General features: G+C 41.2%; 1 protein-coding gene across 3 annotated transcripts in view; it reads right to left on the bottom strand.

The window, feature by feature from the left end:
- Positions 1–597: 597 nt before the first annotated feature.
- Positions 598–17,073, bottom strand: part of ACSL5 (acyl-CoA synthetase long chain family member 5) — a 31,440-nt gene continuing 14,964 nt past the window's right edge. For all 3 annotated transcript variants that reach the window (XM_028730282.2, XM_028730283.2, XM_028730281.2), the window contains exons 4-21: positions 15,959–16,023; positions 15,778–15,879; positions 15,176–15,275; positions 13,022–13,200; positions 11,249–11,281; positions 11,091–11,142; positions 9,846–9,919; positions 9,638–9,715; positions 8,990–9,124; positions 8,483–8,617; positions 8,294–8,389; positions 6,721–6,793; positions 5,595–5,683; positions 5,391–5,507; positions 3,977–4,120; positions 3,563–3,664; positions 2,165–2,236; positions 598–1,408 (exon numbers count right to left, since the gene is read on the bottom strand). In XM_028730282.2, the coding sequence (XP_028586115.2) occupies positions 1,271–1,408; positions 2,165–2,236; positions 3,563–3,664; positions 3,977–4,120; positions 5,391–5,507; positions 5,595–5,683; positions 6,721–6,793; positions 8,294–8,389; positions 8,483–8,617; positions 8,990–9,124; positions 9,638–9,715; positions 9,846–9,919; positions 11,091–11,142; positions 11,249–11,281; positions 13,022–13,200; positions 15,176–15,275; positions 15,778–15,879; positions 15,959–16,023 (1,784 nt within the window). In that variant the 3' untranslated portion in view covers positions 598–1,270. The remainder of the gene's footprint in view (positions 1,409–2,164; positions 2,237–3,562; positions 3,665–3,976; positions 4,121–5,390; positions 5,508–5,594; positions 5,684–6,720; positions 6,794–8,293; positions 8,390–8,482; positions 8,618–8,989; positions 9,125–9,637; positions 9,716–9,845; positions 9,920–11,090; positions 11,143–11,248; positions 11,282–13,021; positions 13,201–15,175; positions 15,276–15,777; positions 15,880–15,958; positions 16,024–17,073) is intronic.

Here is a 17,073-nt window from a genome sequence, read left to right as displayed (position 1 = left end):
GTACCAAGAAGAAAACCCACTAAGAGATAATGAAGCAGCCCTACTGATGGCAAAGAGGATCAATGATACTTCAAAGAATATAGACAAATAGCTCTGATTTGGTGGGAAAGAGGTGCTTTGATAGGAAAAGTTGCAAAGCATCCCTGACAGATCTCGCCTCTATATCCTCCGGCCCCCATTTGTATGCTGTGTTTAATGCCTGTATTTCTCCTCACCCCAGGCTACTGTTACTAGTCTATGCTGCAACAGATCAAAGGTGCTCTAGTTACTCATCTACAGTCCTGTCCCTGAAACCATCTTTGAGCACTTTGCTTTTGGAGTTGCAGAGAGAGCTGGAGCACTTGTAACCAGTAAGAGCCAAGGTCAGATTAATAAACATGCGCCTTGACATTAAGGGCAACTTAAATCTGTACAGGAAATGAGACACTAGTCTTGGTAATCCAAGATGTCCCCCTCCCTAAAAAAAACCAAAACCCTTAAATTTTGAATAGATTTTATAAATGCTTAAGGGAAGTATCCTTCCACGTATTGAGAAATGGATATTTACCTTCATGGAATGCAGAGAGGTACAAGATGTACTAAGTCAAAAGACACAAATTTCAGAAAGTGCTATCAGTTTATTTTTCACATACATTTTCAGCCAGCAGGAATAGTTTGCGCCTTAGCGGAATTTGGATACCCAGACTTTAAAAAATAGGCATTAAGTACATTTATTGCCAATGAGGCATTTTAGCACCCACCACAGAAGGATGGCATTCATGGCTTTTTCTCCAAAAGCATATACAAAGCTAGAGTAAATGACTGTACAAATCAAGACTATATTACATGGGGCAGAGCCTTTCAGTACGATTAGATTAAGTTAGTGTTTAAGCATACTGGCCCTATACAATCTCATTATGGCCGTTAGAATCATCAATAGTTTTAAGAGACGTCTTAAATACTTTCCCATACTATCTTCCACATACGGCAACTATAATCAAGTTCTTCCCATTTCATTTAGATTTATACAAATCACAAGGGACAACAGTAGTCACTGAGGCAGGAAGGCAGCTTTGCTCTGAATACAAGTCTGGCATGTTCCTTTTGAACAACGTAGTATATTACACAAGATTCACCACAACTAGTTGCTACCTTAGCCAAACATGTTTTTCTTTAAAGAGGAAAGGACACTTAGTTGATTCAGGTCCTTCATTTTTCAGCTGTTTAGGGCCTACCAAGTGCTTTCACAGTTCACTGTAAATACAATTAGCTGAGGCTCCCCGTCCCCTAACTACATATTAGCAGCATAGATGGCATCAATTTGACTTCTGAAGAATTTGGATACTTCTGCTCTCTTTGCCTTCAGTGTTGGGGTCAACAGTCCATTTTCAACTGTGAGCATCTCTGGATGGAGGTAGAGATCTTTCACCTGGTTGTGGAGACAATATTTTTGTCATAATCGTGCCTCATGCATTTGTCTGAGGTAGGACAGTTTGCCTTATACTAAGGTTCCCTCTTTACCTTTGAGAAGCTATACTCTCAAGCCCTTGGGATCGAGGAAGTCTATAGTATTTCCTCAAACAGGCCCCCACCCCTATTTTCTTTTTGTATCAAAAGAGCTAGTTGTTGACAGCCACCGTTTCACAACACACCAAGTGCCCCTTTGCTTAGGAGCAAAGTGCTATAACCATTTGTTACAGTATGGAGCGTATCATGCAGATTTCTGGTGTGATAATTCTTGGTTGTTGGGTGCCTGCTCCACATCAATAGAGGCATTGCAGCAGATCTCTGGACTTGTCAGAGATCAAAGTTTGAGATAGAAATCTGAACTACATGTCCCAGAATGACAAGATACCTTTGAAACCTCTAGGAAGTCCAGAGACTTATTTATTTATAATTTGCACTTTTACAAATTTCCACAGAAGTCCGGAGATTTAAGACCAACTTATTCCTCCAGTATCTATGACAGACACTCAATTCCTTTTGTAAAGGGGTAAGGGCAGAGCACTATGGAAACACCATGGTGCTGATTTAAATCTTTTTATAAGCCGTTTTATGCATTCAAGCTTCTTTCCAACACAGAGTATGCAGAAACCCGTCTCTCTACTTCTGGAGTTCTGCGTTAAGAGTTCATTCTCTTTGAAGCCACATAGCAGCAATAGCCTTGAACAAACTGCATACTCACTTGTTCAAATGACTTGAGGCCAGCTTCTTTCCCCAACCTGGTTATGTCTGACAGGATAGCTTTTTTCACCACCTAGAAGCAGAAAATATATTGGTAGGATTTAAACCAGCGGGTTTGAAAAACTTAGAAGTTTTATCTTAATGCCTTTAGAGACCAAGACTACATAAATGAAAGCCCATTTCAGACCTGGAAACGATGCAAGTAGTCCCATAGTATCGTAACAGATTTATGTTTACCAGTAACTAACCTATATATGGTAGCAACAAGGTGAAGAACAGAGACTTCCAGAAGCAGGTTACTGGTGTAAGTCACCCCTCTATCCCAGTCAGCATGATCGTGGAATCTTTTTAGCCAATGGTTTTCCCTTTCTACGAATCTTAACTTTATGGAATGAATTCACATTTGTTCTGCAGGAGTATTTTTCAGGAGTCAAATCTCACATTGTGTTTCTTGGAATTTTAATGAGTTCAGTTCTGTGCATTCAGGCTAAGAAAGGCACTAGATTTTAGAAATCTGAGAGGAATGTATAGACCTCAAACACACATTCTTTCCCACCCACAGCTGCCCAATCCGCTGGTTGTTAAAGCCTGACACCATAAAGCAGTTTAATTCTTAAGGAATTTGTGTGGCTGGGTGGTGGAGTGGGAAGAGATCCTCACAGAGCCATGCACTTAACAAGTATTGTGAGCAAAAAATAGAAACAAGGACTATTGCCTCAAAAGCCTTTTAAAAAACCTCAAAGGGAGAGGTTATATGCAAATTAAATACTGCACTCACACAAAATTCACTTCCAGGATTGCTGTCTATTTCTTAACACGCAGTTGTTCACACCTCAGCAAATGTGTGGGTTAAGCTTGAACATGGGGAGTTTTACTAGCACAACTTTCTAATCAAACAGCACACTCAAGATACATACGAAGTTAACATGCAAGTTCAGACATGAAAATGCTGCTAAAGTAAAAACTTTCACTGCAGTGACAAGTAATTATAATAATTGCCTGCTCCTCTCGCTTAACCCACAATACAAGCCTAGGTTTCCAACACACAATTTAGAATAACTGTTCTAATCACATATCCAATTTCCTCCCATCTTGGTTTAAAAGCTACCTTGCTTAAATCTAGTTTAGTAGGCTGTATTGTAGGATTGGGTATACATTAATAATTTTAGCAGGAAGCAGATATTTACAAGTTTATGTGCTATGGCACAAAAGACTCATATATCACCTCATGCAAAACTGCATATCCAAACACCAAGTGAGAGTCAAGAGGCAAACTGGCTCTTTTATTATCGAACTCTGAAATCCAGTTTACAATCAGACAATTTCCCCTTCAAGTTCACCGAATGAACTCTTATCTTCAGTAACTTGGATCTTCACAAAGTGAGAGAAAGGCACTTACTGTATTTTTGCAGAGTTCCTCAAACGAACCTTTAACTCCCAACTTTGCTGCAAACTCTGGAAGGGTCTCTGGATCAGGAACCACCACACTCACCAAGAATGACTGTAGGAAGAATGAACATTCAAACTCCAGAAAAAAATGGGTGTGGGTGTGTTGTATGTACTCGTTCCCAAAGATTTCCACTTGGGCATATTGAGTTCCCTTGGATCTTTGGGCCAAAGGGCCAACATGTCGTGTCATACTATAAAGAAGTCAGCTTTTATGATCATGCAATCCATTAGGTCTTCATTGTGTCCCCGCAAGTCACCCATCTCAGCAGCAGTGTGTGCCTTGACCATTCTGATCGAACTGTCTGGCCCTAGAAACCAGTTAGCACAGTGGCTGAAGATACAGCTCTGAACAGGGCACACTTACCTGTAAGCTATCTCCATGCACAAAGACCTGTGCTACAGGGGCACTTCTGAGGTAGATGTTTTCAATCTTTTCAGGTGCAATATATTCTCCCTGAGCTAGCTTGAAGATGTTCTTTTTTCTGTCAATTATCTTCAATGCACCACTCTGCAGAAAGTACAAAAACAAGTTTGGAGACAGGATTAGAAATCTATCTATATCCCACATTTTTCTCCAAAGAGCTCAAAGTCGTGTACGTGATTCTTCCACTCTTTAGTTAATCTCCACAACAACCCTGTGAGGTAGGTTAGGCTGAGAGGCAGTGATTGGCCCAGCAAGCTTCACGGCAGGGTGGCGATTTGGACTCTGGTCTCCCAGCTCCTAGTCCCACACACTAACCACTACACCACACAGGCCTAAAATTCCCAGAGTGGTTTAATGATCATTCCTTCTTCACAGGGAACTCTGGGAATTGCAGCTATGTGAGGGGAATCGGGATTTCCTAACAACCTTTGGCCCCCATAACAAACCACTGCACCCAGAATTCTTTGTGGAAAGCCATGACTGCTTAAAGTGATATCATAGGGTTTAAAATGCATTATGTAAATGTAGGCCAAGTAGAATGCTTTAAGAATAATGCATCAGTGCCATATTCAGTAATTCAATCTTTGAATGGTGCATTCATAACAAACCCAATCAGTAGCTTTTGGGAGAGTCCTTAGTGCCTCATATCTCCTAATCCACAGTGCACTATATGCAAGAAAGCATGCCCTCTGGCTGTATTATCCACCACCAATTTCACAACTTGTAGTAGAATGCACACTTTGGGGTGTATTAATTAATCTTGCTATTTGAAGGATACATGGGGAATGCTTACTGCTGCAACATACCGAGAGTCACTGTGAAGTTTATCTTATATTATATATCCGATTTGTGTTTGGGTGCCAAGCTTTGCAGGAATAGCTTCCTTATCTTTGCAAGGGAATAATTACTGCAAATCTCATTTTAAACACTTTCAAGTATCCTTTCTAGGAGCCATTCTCTACAGCCAGATGCAGAAAAGCTTGGAGACCAAAACAGAGGCCACTTCTAGATAATCTGTTTTATTGAGAATTCATCCATGTACAGTGGTACATCAGGTTAGGAACTTAATTCGTTCTGGAGGTATGTTCTTAACCCGAGGTACTATTTCTGGGTTAGCGGAGTCTGTAACCTGAAGCACCTGTAACCCGAGGTACCACTGTATGTTTGTGGGGAGGTTATAGGATGTCATGTCAAGCAATTGTTATCTCACATTCCAGCATATTTTAGTCCACAATTTCATTTTGTTGGAAGTGGGTTAGTTGCATCAGAATTCCAAATGGTGCAACCTGGAATTAGCCCGCATACTGTTCTGTGCAAAGTAGTCAGCAAGCTGCCTCAGTGACCACCAACTTACCGGCATCCATTTCCCAATGTCCCCAGTATGAAGCCACCCATCTCGGTCAATAGCTTCATCAGTTTTCTCAGGATCCTTCAAGTAACCCTTGAATACATTTGGCCCCTTAATGCAAATCTATAGAAGGCACACAAAAATAGGTGTTAGACCCCATCTATTTTAAACTTCAGCTCACAGAATGCTACATCACAAAAAGGAGCTTACCTCTCCTTCCCCGTTAGCTGCAAGGTAGTTCATTTCAGCAACATCGTCAAGTTTTACAATGTTGCAAGCTAGGGGGGGTCCGACGTGACCTAAAGAAGAACACCCATGCAGAAAATTTAGGTTTTTTTCTCGGTACAATCTTCCCTTCTTTACCTGTCTTGTTTAAAATCACCAAAATTCCATGGAGGTGCATATGAAGAAGGGCAAAAAGTGGCTGTTGTCGTATCAACCCATTCCTTATTGCTACCACTTACATATCGAAGTAACTGTTAACTTCCATAATCACCTTTTATAGCCTAAACAGTTATAAAAGTCTCTCCCACCTCCACAGCAGAAAAGCAAGCTCTGAATAATCAGATTAGGAGTTGTCTTATCTAACTCATCTTGCCAGTATAGCCCAGTATAGCATCTAGATCAAGGGAAGTAATAGTGACACTGTATTCTGCTCTGGTCAGACCTCACCTGGAGTACTGTGTCCAGTTCTGGGCACCACAGTTCAAGAAGGACACTGACAAACTGGAATGTGTCCAGAGGAGGGCAACCAAAATGGTCAAAGGCCTGGAAACGATGCCTTATGAGCAACGGCTAAGGGAGCTGGGCATGTTTAGCCTGAAGAAGAGGAGGTTAAGGGGTGATATGATAGCCATGTTCAAATATATAAAAGGATGTCACATAGAGGAGGGAGAAAGGTTGTTTTCTGCTGCTCCAGAGAAGCGGACACGGAGCAATGGATCCAAACTACAAGAAAGAAGATTCCACCTAAACATTAGGAAGAACTTCCTGACAGTAAGAGCTGTTCGACAGTGGAATTTGCTGCCAAGGAGTGTGGTGGAGTCTCCGTCTTTGGAGGTCTTTAAGCAGAGGCTTGACAACCATATGTCAGGAGTGCTCTGATGGTGTTTCCTGCTTGGCAGGGGGTTGGACTCGATGGCCCTTGTGGTCTCTTCCAACTCTATGATTCTATTCTATTCTATTCTATTCTAGAAGATACAACTCATCCAATACTACCTTGCCCATCATAAGATGTTTCTTTAACTCATGCTGGCCATCTATTATACGCAACTATAAGCCAACTGAAGCTCAAGTCATGGTCTTCAGCCACACTCGGAATTTTAAGAAAGCATACCAGTTGTCCAGTCTCCCGGCAATGAAAATGTGCAGCCACCTGTGCACTCTGTTTGGCCATATGCTTCAAAGATCTGTTTTGGAAGACAAATATTTAATTAGATGGCGCCCTTTAGTTCCAGTTTGGATGGGTTTGTTTTATGACAACGTGGAGTCTACATGAACAATTCAATGAACAAGGCAAGTTCTGTCATGACAGAGATCCACTGAAGTCGGTGGTACTTCCTAGGGGCATTGCTCAGAAGTGGAGCCTATAGGACTGGATTATTTGTGAAGTGTTTCCATAATTCCTCCCCCCCCCCCCCGTTTAAATACTTTAATGAAATTCATAGATAACATACACAATATACAAAGATGAAAACTATCATGTACTAATAATCTTATATATGTTTACAAAAATTAAATTTAAATTAAATTTATGCAATCTCTTTTTTGCTGACATAGAATAGACTTCCTATCATTTCCTGATGCATATAACCTTTCTGGTGATGAAGGTAAAGGTAAAGGGACCCCTGACAGTTAAGTCCAGTCGCGAACGACTCTGGGGTTGTGCTTTACAGGCCGAGGGAGCTGGCGTTTGTCCGCAGACAGTTTTTCTGGGTCATGTGGCCAGCATGACTAAGCCGCTTCTGGTGCAAGGGAACACTGAAACCAGAGCAGTCATGGAAATGCCGTTTACCTTCCTGCTGGAGAGATACCTATTTATCTACTTGCTCTGCGTGCTTTCAAACGGCTATGTTGGCAGGAGCTGGGACCGAACAGCAGGAGCTCACCCCGCTGCGGGGCCTTGAACTGCCAACCTTCCAATCGGCAAGTCCAAGCGGCACAGTGGTTTAAACCACAGCGCCACCTGTGACTTCCTATCATTTCCCAATGCATATAGCCTTTCTGGTGATGAATGTACTTATTACCTTTTCCTTTCTGTACTTTAATACTTTCTTACAACAATTAGTACCTTTTTGCTTGTTTCGTATTCTATAGATCTCTTACATATCCCATTTTTGAATCAATGATTGTCTTGTATTACCTCTTAGTCTGTTAGTCAATTGCACCATTTCCACATATTCCAGTAATTTGCACTGCCAATCTGATAAGGTTGGAACTTTTTCCAAAGTGTTTCCATAATTTTGCCTACAAAATATACACTCACTATTAAAATCAAAATTATGGGATACTTTCCATAATTTTGATTTTAATAGTGAGTGTATATTTTGTAGGCAAACGAATTGTTCCATTTTGTTTATTTATTTATGAAGAAGTGTTAATGTGCTTGTTATTTTTGAACTTGTTTTCATGTATTCTCTCATTTTCTGTATATTGCCTTCTTTGTTATTTTTATTCCATGGTTGCCCTTCTCCGGCACTGAAATATTCGATAAAGAGCAGGTTACCACAAAATTTGCACAGTCCACAACTACATTCATGGCTGACCTTCCAATATCAGTTCATCGCCCAACATACGGCAGCACTTTTCATTTATCAGGTGCCACAGGAATGCCACTAACAGAACCTTCAAGCTAACTCATTCGCTTCCTTGGGGTGGGGTGGAGAAAGCCATGGGGGCTTTGCCCTTACCTGACACCCAAAGGCTGCTCTGAGGAACGTTAGGACAGGTGAAGATATGGGGGCAGCTCCAGTGACTACGATTCGCACCTTCCCACCCAAGATTTCCTGTGGAGAAGGGAAGAGAAGAATGTAAGCACAGGCAACCCCGCGAAAGGTATCATGGCATTGGTTCTGAAGTCTAAAAAGGGGAGCACGTACCTGAACTTTATTGAAGACTAGCTTGTCCCAGATGCTGGTGTTTCGGATAATGCCTTGCTTCACTTCAGCATGCTTTCTGGCTACAGCAACCTTGAGCAATAACTGCTTGAGGTTTGTTTGGGCACCACTTTGAATCTGCAAGAAATCAGGGCACTGTACTACTAAAGGGGATGTGGGCATCCAGTGACTCCAGAGCTAACCTCTTCATTTCTCGCGACCCCATTTCTCTGCCCTTCCCAAACATCCAGCCATTATGCCCCCTAACCTTAAGATGGATTTTAAAGCCATGATGGGACATGGGAGAGTTTAGGAGAAAGCCCTGTGGCATTTTGGGGTGAGCTTGCCATTTCTGGTTTCAGGATTTGGTGGCATGGGAACTTGGGAGGGTACAAGGATTGTAATCGAACTATTCTATGGAAAATTTAAATAGAAGCATAATATACCCAGTTGCAATTGTACTTAACAGGATTCAAGCGGAGGCAGCTTTATATTAGCTACAATGTTTACCTTGTCATAGATCCTGTTGAGCAGTCTTGGCACCACTGGGAAGATAGTCGGCTTCAAAGTTTTCATGTCATCAGTTAGAAATCTAATATCTCCTTGGAAGAACCCCACTTTTGCTCCATTGCTGTACATTACGGTCTAAAAAGTAACCATGGAAGACCTTGAATATACTGCAAAAGGTACTAGGATTGAGACCCCATTCCCAATCTGCCAGTTGAACCTCTGCCCATTAAAACATCTAGATGTCAGTTGCCTCCATTCATTGATCTTTGTGAACACAGGGTATTTATTTAATTAAAAGCTTACTTAAAGAAAACTTTTACAGAACATAAAAATGTATTGCTGTAAACTGTTTACAGAGGTGTTTACAGAGGTCTTTCCATGTGTGTACACACACACACACACACACACACACACACACACACACACTCCACACGTCAAGATCTTGCTTGCAACATTTATCATGATATACAAGCACACCTTGTTGTCACATTAAGCAGGAAGGACCACAATCCTTTTGCCAGATGGGTTGCTTACAGAGCCAGCCAGTGGCTAAGCCACTCACGTGCCACTGTTTAACCTTCTGAAGAGACCCAAGAAGCACCACACAGTTGCTCCGAGTGGCAAGAAGAACTTAGAAAGGGGTTTTACCTGCACTACTCTCTCAAACATGTGAGCTAGAGGAAGGTATGACAGCGATACATCCGATGGCACACAAGGACTTGTCATCTGTAAGAAAAGAAGCAGGCGGTGTCACAATGATGCTCCAGTTCTACAAACATGCAAAAATGTAGAGTTTGATTGTCGGCGGCCTGACCAACCTAAATAGTTAGCTTGGCCTATGCATATGGTCACTTACTTCTATAGTCTTCATGAACGCAGCAGCATTGGCAACAATACTTTCATGTGTTAGCATGGCTCCTTTAGGGTTACCTACACACATAAAAACAAACAAATTTGTAGCTCAAACCAGGAATTTAAGAGCTGAACCACACACTGTTTCAGGCAACCTGAACACCATGAAACAAGAACACTCCTTTCATTATTATTATTTTAAAAAGTATGGGCTGCCCTTTTTCACTAAGTGTGCACTCAAAGCAGCTTAAAAAAACACAACTTCATGGTTTAAAAATCATAAAATGCAGCATAAAAATCTACCCCTATAGATTTCTTTTTGAGAGAGGCATGCAATACTTCTAACCAGGCCAGTTTTAGCTATTACAGATAGCATGCAATCTTTCTATCAGAATAAGAGGTGTAGAGTCAAGTGCCCCCTGAATTTCTGCATCAAATAACCATTTTTGAAGGCCCAGTGGGAAATCTTCAAAATGATGTTAAGTGCTACTTCTCTTTCCTTGCTTCCCTCCCAAATTGTGTGGCAGTCTTATTCTACGAAGAGCTGTCAACAGTTTCACCTCAATACCATCAGTTTTAATAGGATCTGTGTCTCTTCCTCCCTGTAAAAGTATCAAGGGGACACAGAAATTGATCGTTGCCCCCTCTCCACATTCCTTGAGAAGAGTCCAAATTTCACCCTGTGAAACTGAAGTTCCCGTTCAGGCAGCATGAAGCAATAAAAAGAAAAACCAACAGGAGTTCTTTGCATACTAAAACACATCAGGAACATATTAAGGTAAAGGTAATGGGACCCCTGACCATTAGGTCCAGTCGTGACCGACTCTGGGGTTGGGGCGCTTATCTTGCTTAATTGGCCGAGGGAGCCAGCGTATAGCTTCCAGGTCATGTGGCCAGCATGACTAAACCGCTTCTGGCAGCAGTTTAGTAATGCACGGAAACGCCGTTTACTTTCCCGCCAGAGCGGTACCTATTTATCTACTTGCACTTTGACGTGCTTTCAAACTGCTAGGTTGGCAGGAACATATTACATGGCATAAATACAAGGATTTGTATGAAAACCCCTCAAATGCTTCTGGCATGAGTGATTATGGCTGGAGCTTTTTTTTTGGTTTTTTTGTTTCAGTAATTGGATGGGCTCCATTATCTCCAACATTTGAGGTGAGTCTTAAAATCTAAAAATGGGATTAGCGTTTGTCCCTTTTGTCACAAAAGATGGTGCCTATTGATGTTCTACCAAGTTATTTACCTGTTGTTCCGCTGGTGAAACAGACTATGGCAAGATCTTCTGGCTTGGGAGGCTGAAATAAGATAACAATTGAGTCCAAAATGGGTTCAAGCTTTTAAAATCACACATGGTAGTAAATAGACCTCATTGGTTGAGTAAAATAAAGGATGAGTACTTACAACTGGTCTGCTGAAGTTGTGTTTTCCTAGCATCTGTAGGAAAACAAGCAAGAGCAATTAAGCAGTGTCACTAAGAATGGGGCAGTTGTGGTGGACAACTATTACAGGGTAGCTCAAGAAGTAGATGTTCTGAAGTGGTTTGGGGGGGGAGTATGAAGTGATGGTCTGGATGTAAATTGAGATTAATCTAGATAGACAAGAGCCATTTGCAGCATTTATGATTGCATAAAGAAATCCCAACAATAGCTATGCAGCTATAGCACTTTACATATTAAGACAAGGCTTGAGAATGGGCAGAGGGAGAGAGAGCATGTATTTAGCTGAAAATTCATCTTTTAATTCCCTCAAGATGAAGGGGTGTGTTAAAAAAAACAAATCTGCACACACACACACACACACATCTCCCAACTTTTGTCTGTCCTAAGACCCCAGGACACAGAACAATCAATTTATGTTATGAACAATTCCACTGTTTTTTCTGTTTAAGTTTGGTGCCTGGTTTTTCAAGGTTTACAAAAATGTATTTAAAGAAAAAAGAATTCTACTCTGGAATGCTGTGCAATGTATGGGCGTAATAGATTATAGGAACTGCTATTTATTGATACACACTTATAGCAGTTTTTTTTAAAAAAATGGCACAGAAAAGGCCAAGAATAGAAGGATCAGCATGAGTATTAAGGATAAAAAAATTGAAAGAGGACTGGAGACCACATTGGAAGTTGTGCAAGGCCAGAATCACTGGTGAAACTGAAATATGAATATTGTGGCAAAGATAACCTGCCGAACACATACACCGCTGTCCAGCCAAGCCACAGTCCCAAGAATTGTCAATGACCAAGTTCGCATGGCACATTAAACCAAGGATGGGGAGCCTTTTGCATCCCAAGGACCACAGACAAATGTAGGTAGCATATGAAATGTGTAATCTCACCTAGTTTATTCACTCACACACATACCTCTCAACCCAAGCAAGCAGGAAGTGGTGTTGGAGTTAAAGGACACATTCCATCCAGGCAAAAATATTCAGGGACAATGCAAAGCATGACTGGTACAGGGTGTTGCTAAGGACAGTTCTAAGAAAAGTCCTGAGGACTAGATGGAAAGGTCTGGATGGCCATATCTGGCCCCTGTGCCTGAGGTTTCCCATCACTGCATTGGACCATAGTTTATTTTGTACTATTGTTTAATATCAGCATGTTGGTGCACGCTACTTAGTCCCTGGTGTGCTTCTCCCCCTTTATCCTTTGGCATGCTGGGGAACAAACCAACCAAAGGTTCATTTCATGTTATTTGCCTACCAGCACTCATGGTTTGTTCCTCTCCAAACAAACTACATGTGGAAACAGAAGGGCAAGATACCAAGCAATTTGATGAGAATCTGCAGCTTTGGGAGGAATACTATGGCCATGCTTTAATATCCACCCAGTGAAGTTGCTCAACACTTTTCAGAAGATTCAGTTCCCACATGGAATGGGAGATTGAGTAAATTTACTCAAAGGGATACTATTTAAGCATGTACTCAAAGCCAAATCCCAAAAGATGTCACAATGATGAACATACATACTTGCAGTTTCTAGAAGGTTTAACCCAGGCTTCCTCAACCTCAGACATCCACATGTTTTGAGACTACAATTCCCATCATCCCTGACCACTGGTGCTGCTAGCTAGGGATCATAGGAGTTGTAGGCCAAAAACATCTGGAGGGCCGAGGTTGAGGAAGCCTGCTTTAACCTCTCTCAAGAGTAGACTTGTCAAGCAAAAGGGACCCTGTACCTCAATTTCTTGTAATGAAAAGATTTCAACTCCCAGGGAAGCTCCTTTTTCCTTTAATGTGCCATCAAAAGGATCCATCAGAATTATCATCTTCAGTCCTGGTGTCTTCTTTTGTTCACAGTTCTCAAGTATCACTTGTGCTTTCTCGGGTTTGTCACATATCACTGTAGCAATGTCAGCTAAAGGAACACACATAACACTTGACAACCTCCATCATTGGACTCAGGTTACGCAGAACACACAAGCAGCACCAGCTTGCTGAAGCAGACATCTCCACATACCCATGTCATGTGGCAATCATTTAAGAAGTGGAAAGCGGAAATAATGCATTGAGCGCAAGCACTCTGTGTGCCAGAAGCTTCTGGGAGCTGCAAGAAATGATAGCCTAATTGCAAGCCACACCTGGTGCTATCAAGACACAGACACTTAAATTTACTGTGAGGAGTATAGGCCTCTTAATTGGGCTTTAGAGCCTGTTAAGTATACTATACCATTATTATTATTCCTGCCGCTCGTACTAGCTTGTAAAAACACTTTGAGCAAGCATGTTGCATGCAAATGCCAAATGTCTCTTTAACCCAAACAGTTGCTTTGGGAGGGAGCATTTGGTATTCTAGGAGAATTTAGGGCATTTACTCCTTTATCCATCATGTATGTTTGAAAGCAAGCTTTTGTCTACAGGTTTCATGATCTACAACACCATGCATTTCACTGAAAGGAAAGAGCTGTTGTGGGGGGGGGGGGGGAAGTAAAGGGAAACATCTTCCACTGTTGTTTCCGACTAAGGTCAAGCAACTTAATTACCGGTAAGTAAGGCTACCATTGCATGGTTTGGATCATAGCTGCTATAATTGGAAGTCATGCTATACTAATGGAGTACAATTAAATGAGCAACCAACTTGTCCAGACTAGTACAAAAAGTCCACTACTATTCTGCTACCCAAGAGACATAACTTCTCGGAGAATTAATCTCAACAAGGTTTCCTGTTAGGATTTTAAACTTGTGGGTTTCTCTCTTATGAAGAGCATTGGGTGCTTTATAACAATTGCAGTAAAAACACCGGCTAGCTGTATTTCATTCCATTTGTGATTTTAACACTGAAAGAGATTTTATCTCCAGACATTTCCAAGAGTTTCATTCAAAGAAGCTGCAGCTCTTTGCATTCAAAAAGCTGGTTTCAAAGAAGTGAGCAAAATAAACTTTGAGGAAGTTCAAAGCTTAGTAACTGAAATACCAGCAATGGAGTGTATGATCCTCACCTGTATTTTTGTGTGTGTGTGTGTGTGTGTGCAAATTGAGTTTAATGGCCACTATTTTCATTTCAATAATGCCTTTTTTCGTCTAGGCTAGCATAAGTGTAACTATAGAAGGGGGCGTGTCTTCTATTTTAGCATTTTGAAGCCAAGATGAGACTAGCTGCAAGCATTTGCGTTGTTTCATTTCTTTGCAGAAATAAATACCCTGTTACCACCCCTGCGTAGTCTTCTGAAGACAGATTATGTTCAACACTGTCACAAGTATCTTGCTAAGAGGCAAACTCTGACTATTTGTCAAACAGCCTGAAGAAGTTTTCCAAAGGCAGGCTCAGAAAACCCCACCTCAAGAAGGAGCAGAACCAAAAATCTGATCAGGGACTTAAGTTGGTTGAGAAATGCTTTGCTCCTCTACTTAAGCAAGGTCTTTGTCTCATGGGGAGTCCAGGGCTTTTTGCAGTCAAAGATCCAGCATACCGACAGCTGTACTGACATAACAGAGCTTCAGCTACTAAAGCTCTTTCATTTGGCTCTATTCAAAGCAACATTGTTATGTCACATTGAACAGGACTGGAATTACAGGGGAGGAGGAGGAGAGGTCAGTTCCATTAATGACACAGGGTTACCTGCTCCCCCATCCTCAGATTTTACACCTGTCTTTTACTTACCCCTCTCCAGACTAAGGAAGCAGGGGATAATTTTTCTGAGTCATTTCCACCTTTTAAGAAGAATTTGGGTCATATTAACTCAAATAGGAGGGGAATTCTTGGAACTTTTGTCCTTCTATTTGAGGACCAAATTTCACTTTATAGTAGTCACTTGTCAAGAAAATAACGCCATGCCCCCCAATATAAAGAAAGAGTAGAAGAATGTATTTAATGGCCAGAGAAAACAGCTTACCTTTGTTAATAACGTACACAATTGCATCAGGTCCCAGAGTGTCATAAAGGGGAACTGCAACCATTGAGTAAGTGTAGCAGGCAAGCTCAGAGATCACCCACTACAGGAGAAAAGAACGGAAAAACACATAAGCATTGTGTGGCAATATATAAAACAGCATGTTTAAGGATCAGGTATATTCTAGTAATCCTCCCATTAGAGCTTCAGGTGTTAATTGTGTTGAGCTTGTGAACTTGCAGGCTTGCACCTGGCAGGAACTATATATGACACATCTATTCCAAAGAGCACGATTAGTCAAGGAAGCTTGATTTTATCAGCCAAACTGCAAAAGCAATTGTGGTAGATACGCAAGCCACTGTGCAAATTGGGGGAGGGGGGGACACTCATTAGGAAATTGTGAACACATCACGTATTCATTCCAGCAAGACAGGCAACATGCCAAAGCTGCTCCCAGCACCAGACCAGAACATGGATACAACATGAACAAGCAGCAGGTCCATTCACTTCTTCTTCTGCTTCCAAACATTAATATCAAAACAATGTACAAATTTAGGAATGGTTTTACCAGAATACTATGGTCAACTAGGATTCTCACAAGTTACCTCTGGTCTATTCTGAGCAAAGATGCCAATGAACTGATCCCCTGAGGGTTTACATCCTTTGTGTAGAAGACCTGATCCCAGGTGTTCAGCTCTGTCCAGCACCTAGAAATATCAAAGATAGTTAACTTGACATTATTGGCAAGGGATTTAGGTCAATTTTCCAGTTGGTGTTTTAACCAACCTGTTGGTAAGACAGCCACTGAAAAGGTTTCTTTGGTTTTCTGTATCCTAAGCAAGGGCCATTTTCTGCAAGGAAAAAAAAATGAGATTATGAATATGCCAGCATAGTAGAAGGGTCTTCAAGTGAACTGAAGGATACCGAACAAGAATCCACAGCTTTTAGGCATCCCTGATTTGCTGACATCGTCAGACGGATTTGTTGCCTAGATGCTAAATTGTGTCTTTAATTTGCAAGATCTTGAGCAACTGAACACTTTTCTGCATTAGAGGACTCTAGACAGCTTTGTGCAAAAATGCATTCCCATTCATTGTATTAACCTTCCTTTAATATTAGATGTGGTTTACAATTTAAAAATAATAATACTTGAACAGAAAATCAAGCAAATTTCAAGAAACATTAGAATGCCTTCTTACGGGAAAGTTTGAAATACTTTTCTTATACAGCATTCACATATTACTGTGATATGTAGATCCCCCTCATCAAAATAGCACCAGAAGCTGGCCAAGGACCAAAGCACATGTGATGCAAGAGATTCACACTGCATCTCTTATTTGGGCAACATAGGTTCTTGGGCTCCAAGTCTGAAACTGGTCAGTGCAGCAGTGTTGGCAGTAGAATTATGCAAATACAAGACACTATACCCATCTATCTTCCTTTCTTACAACAGGTCAAAACAAGGGGTGCTGGGAAGTTCAGATCAATAATTGGTAGTGGTTGCTGCTCTGACAAAGTTTGGATGCCTTACACTGGCTTCTTTTTAAAGAAGTGTTCTCTTCTTAATTCAGGATATCAAGTCATTGATCTACCACATTATATGGTTTGGGCTCAAGCATTATGCTCCAACCTCATGAAAATGAAAGTCAGACTTTCTATTTCACACCATTCGTTTCCACACCAATTATAAGGAGCCCTGCAACATTTGTGGTGTTAGAGGATTTGTTTTTATATTCAAGTCATCTCTAAAGCAAGCCAGCCATTTCTGAAGAATATCCTCAGTAGGCAATCACTGTGGGTAGAAAAGGATGCTCCTCTCAAGGACCAGAAACACACAGAAAGACTGCCATGAATCCACATTCAAATATGGAAAGTCCAGTGTTATTTTTCTAGAAAAAGAA

Source organism: Podarcis muralis, chromosome 6, assembly GCF_964188315.1.
Source record: "Podarcis muralis chromosome 6, rPodMur119.hap1.1, whole genome shotgun sequence".
NCBI lineage: Eukaryota > Metazoa > Chordata > Lepidosauria > Squamata > Lacertidae > Podarcis > Podarcis muralis.
Note: the sequence above shows the minus strand (reverse complement) of the source record. Positions and strands in the feature narration are given on the sequence as shown.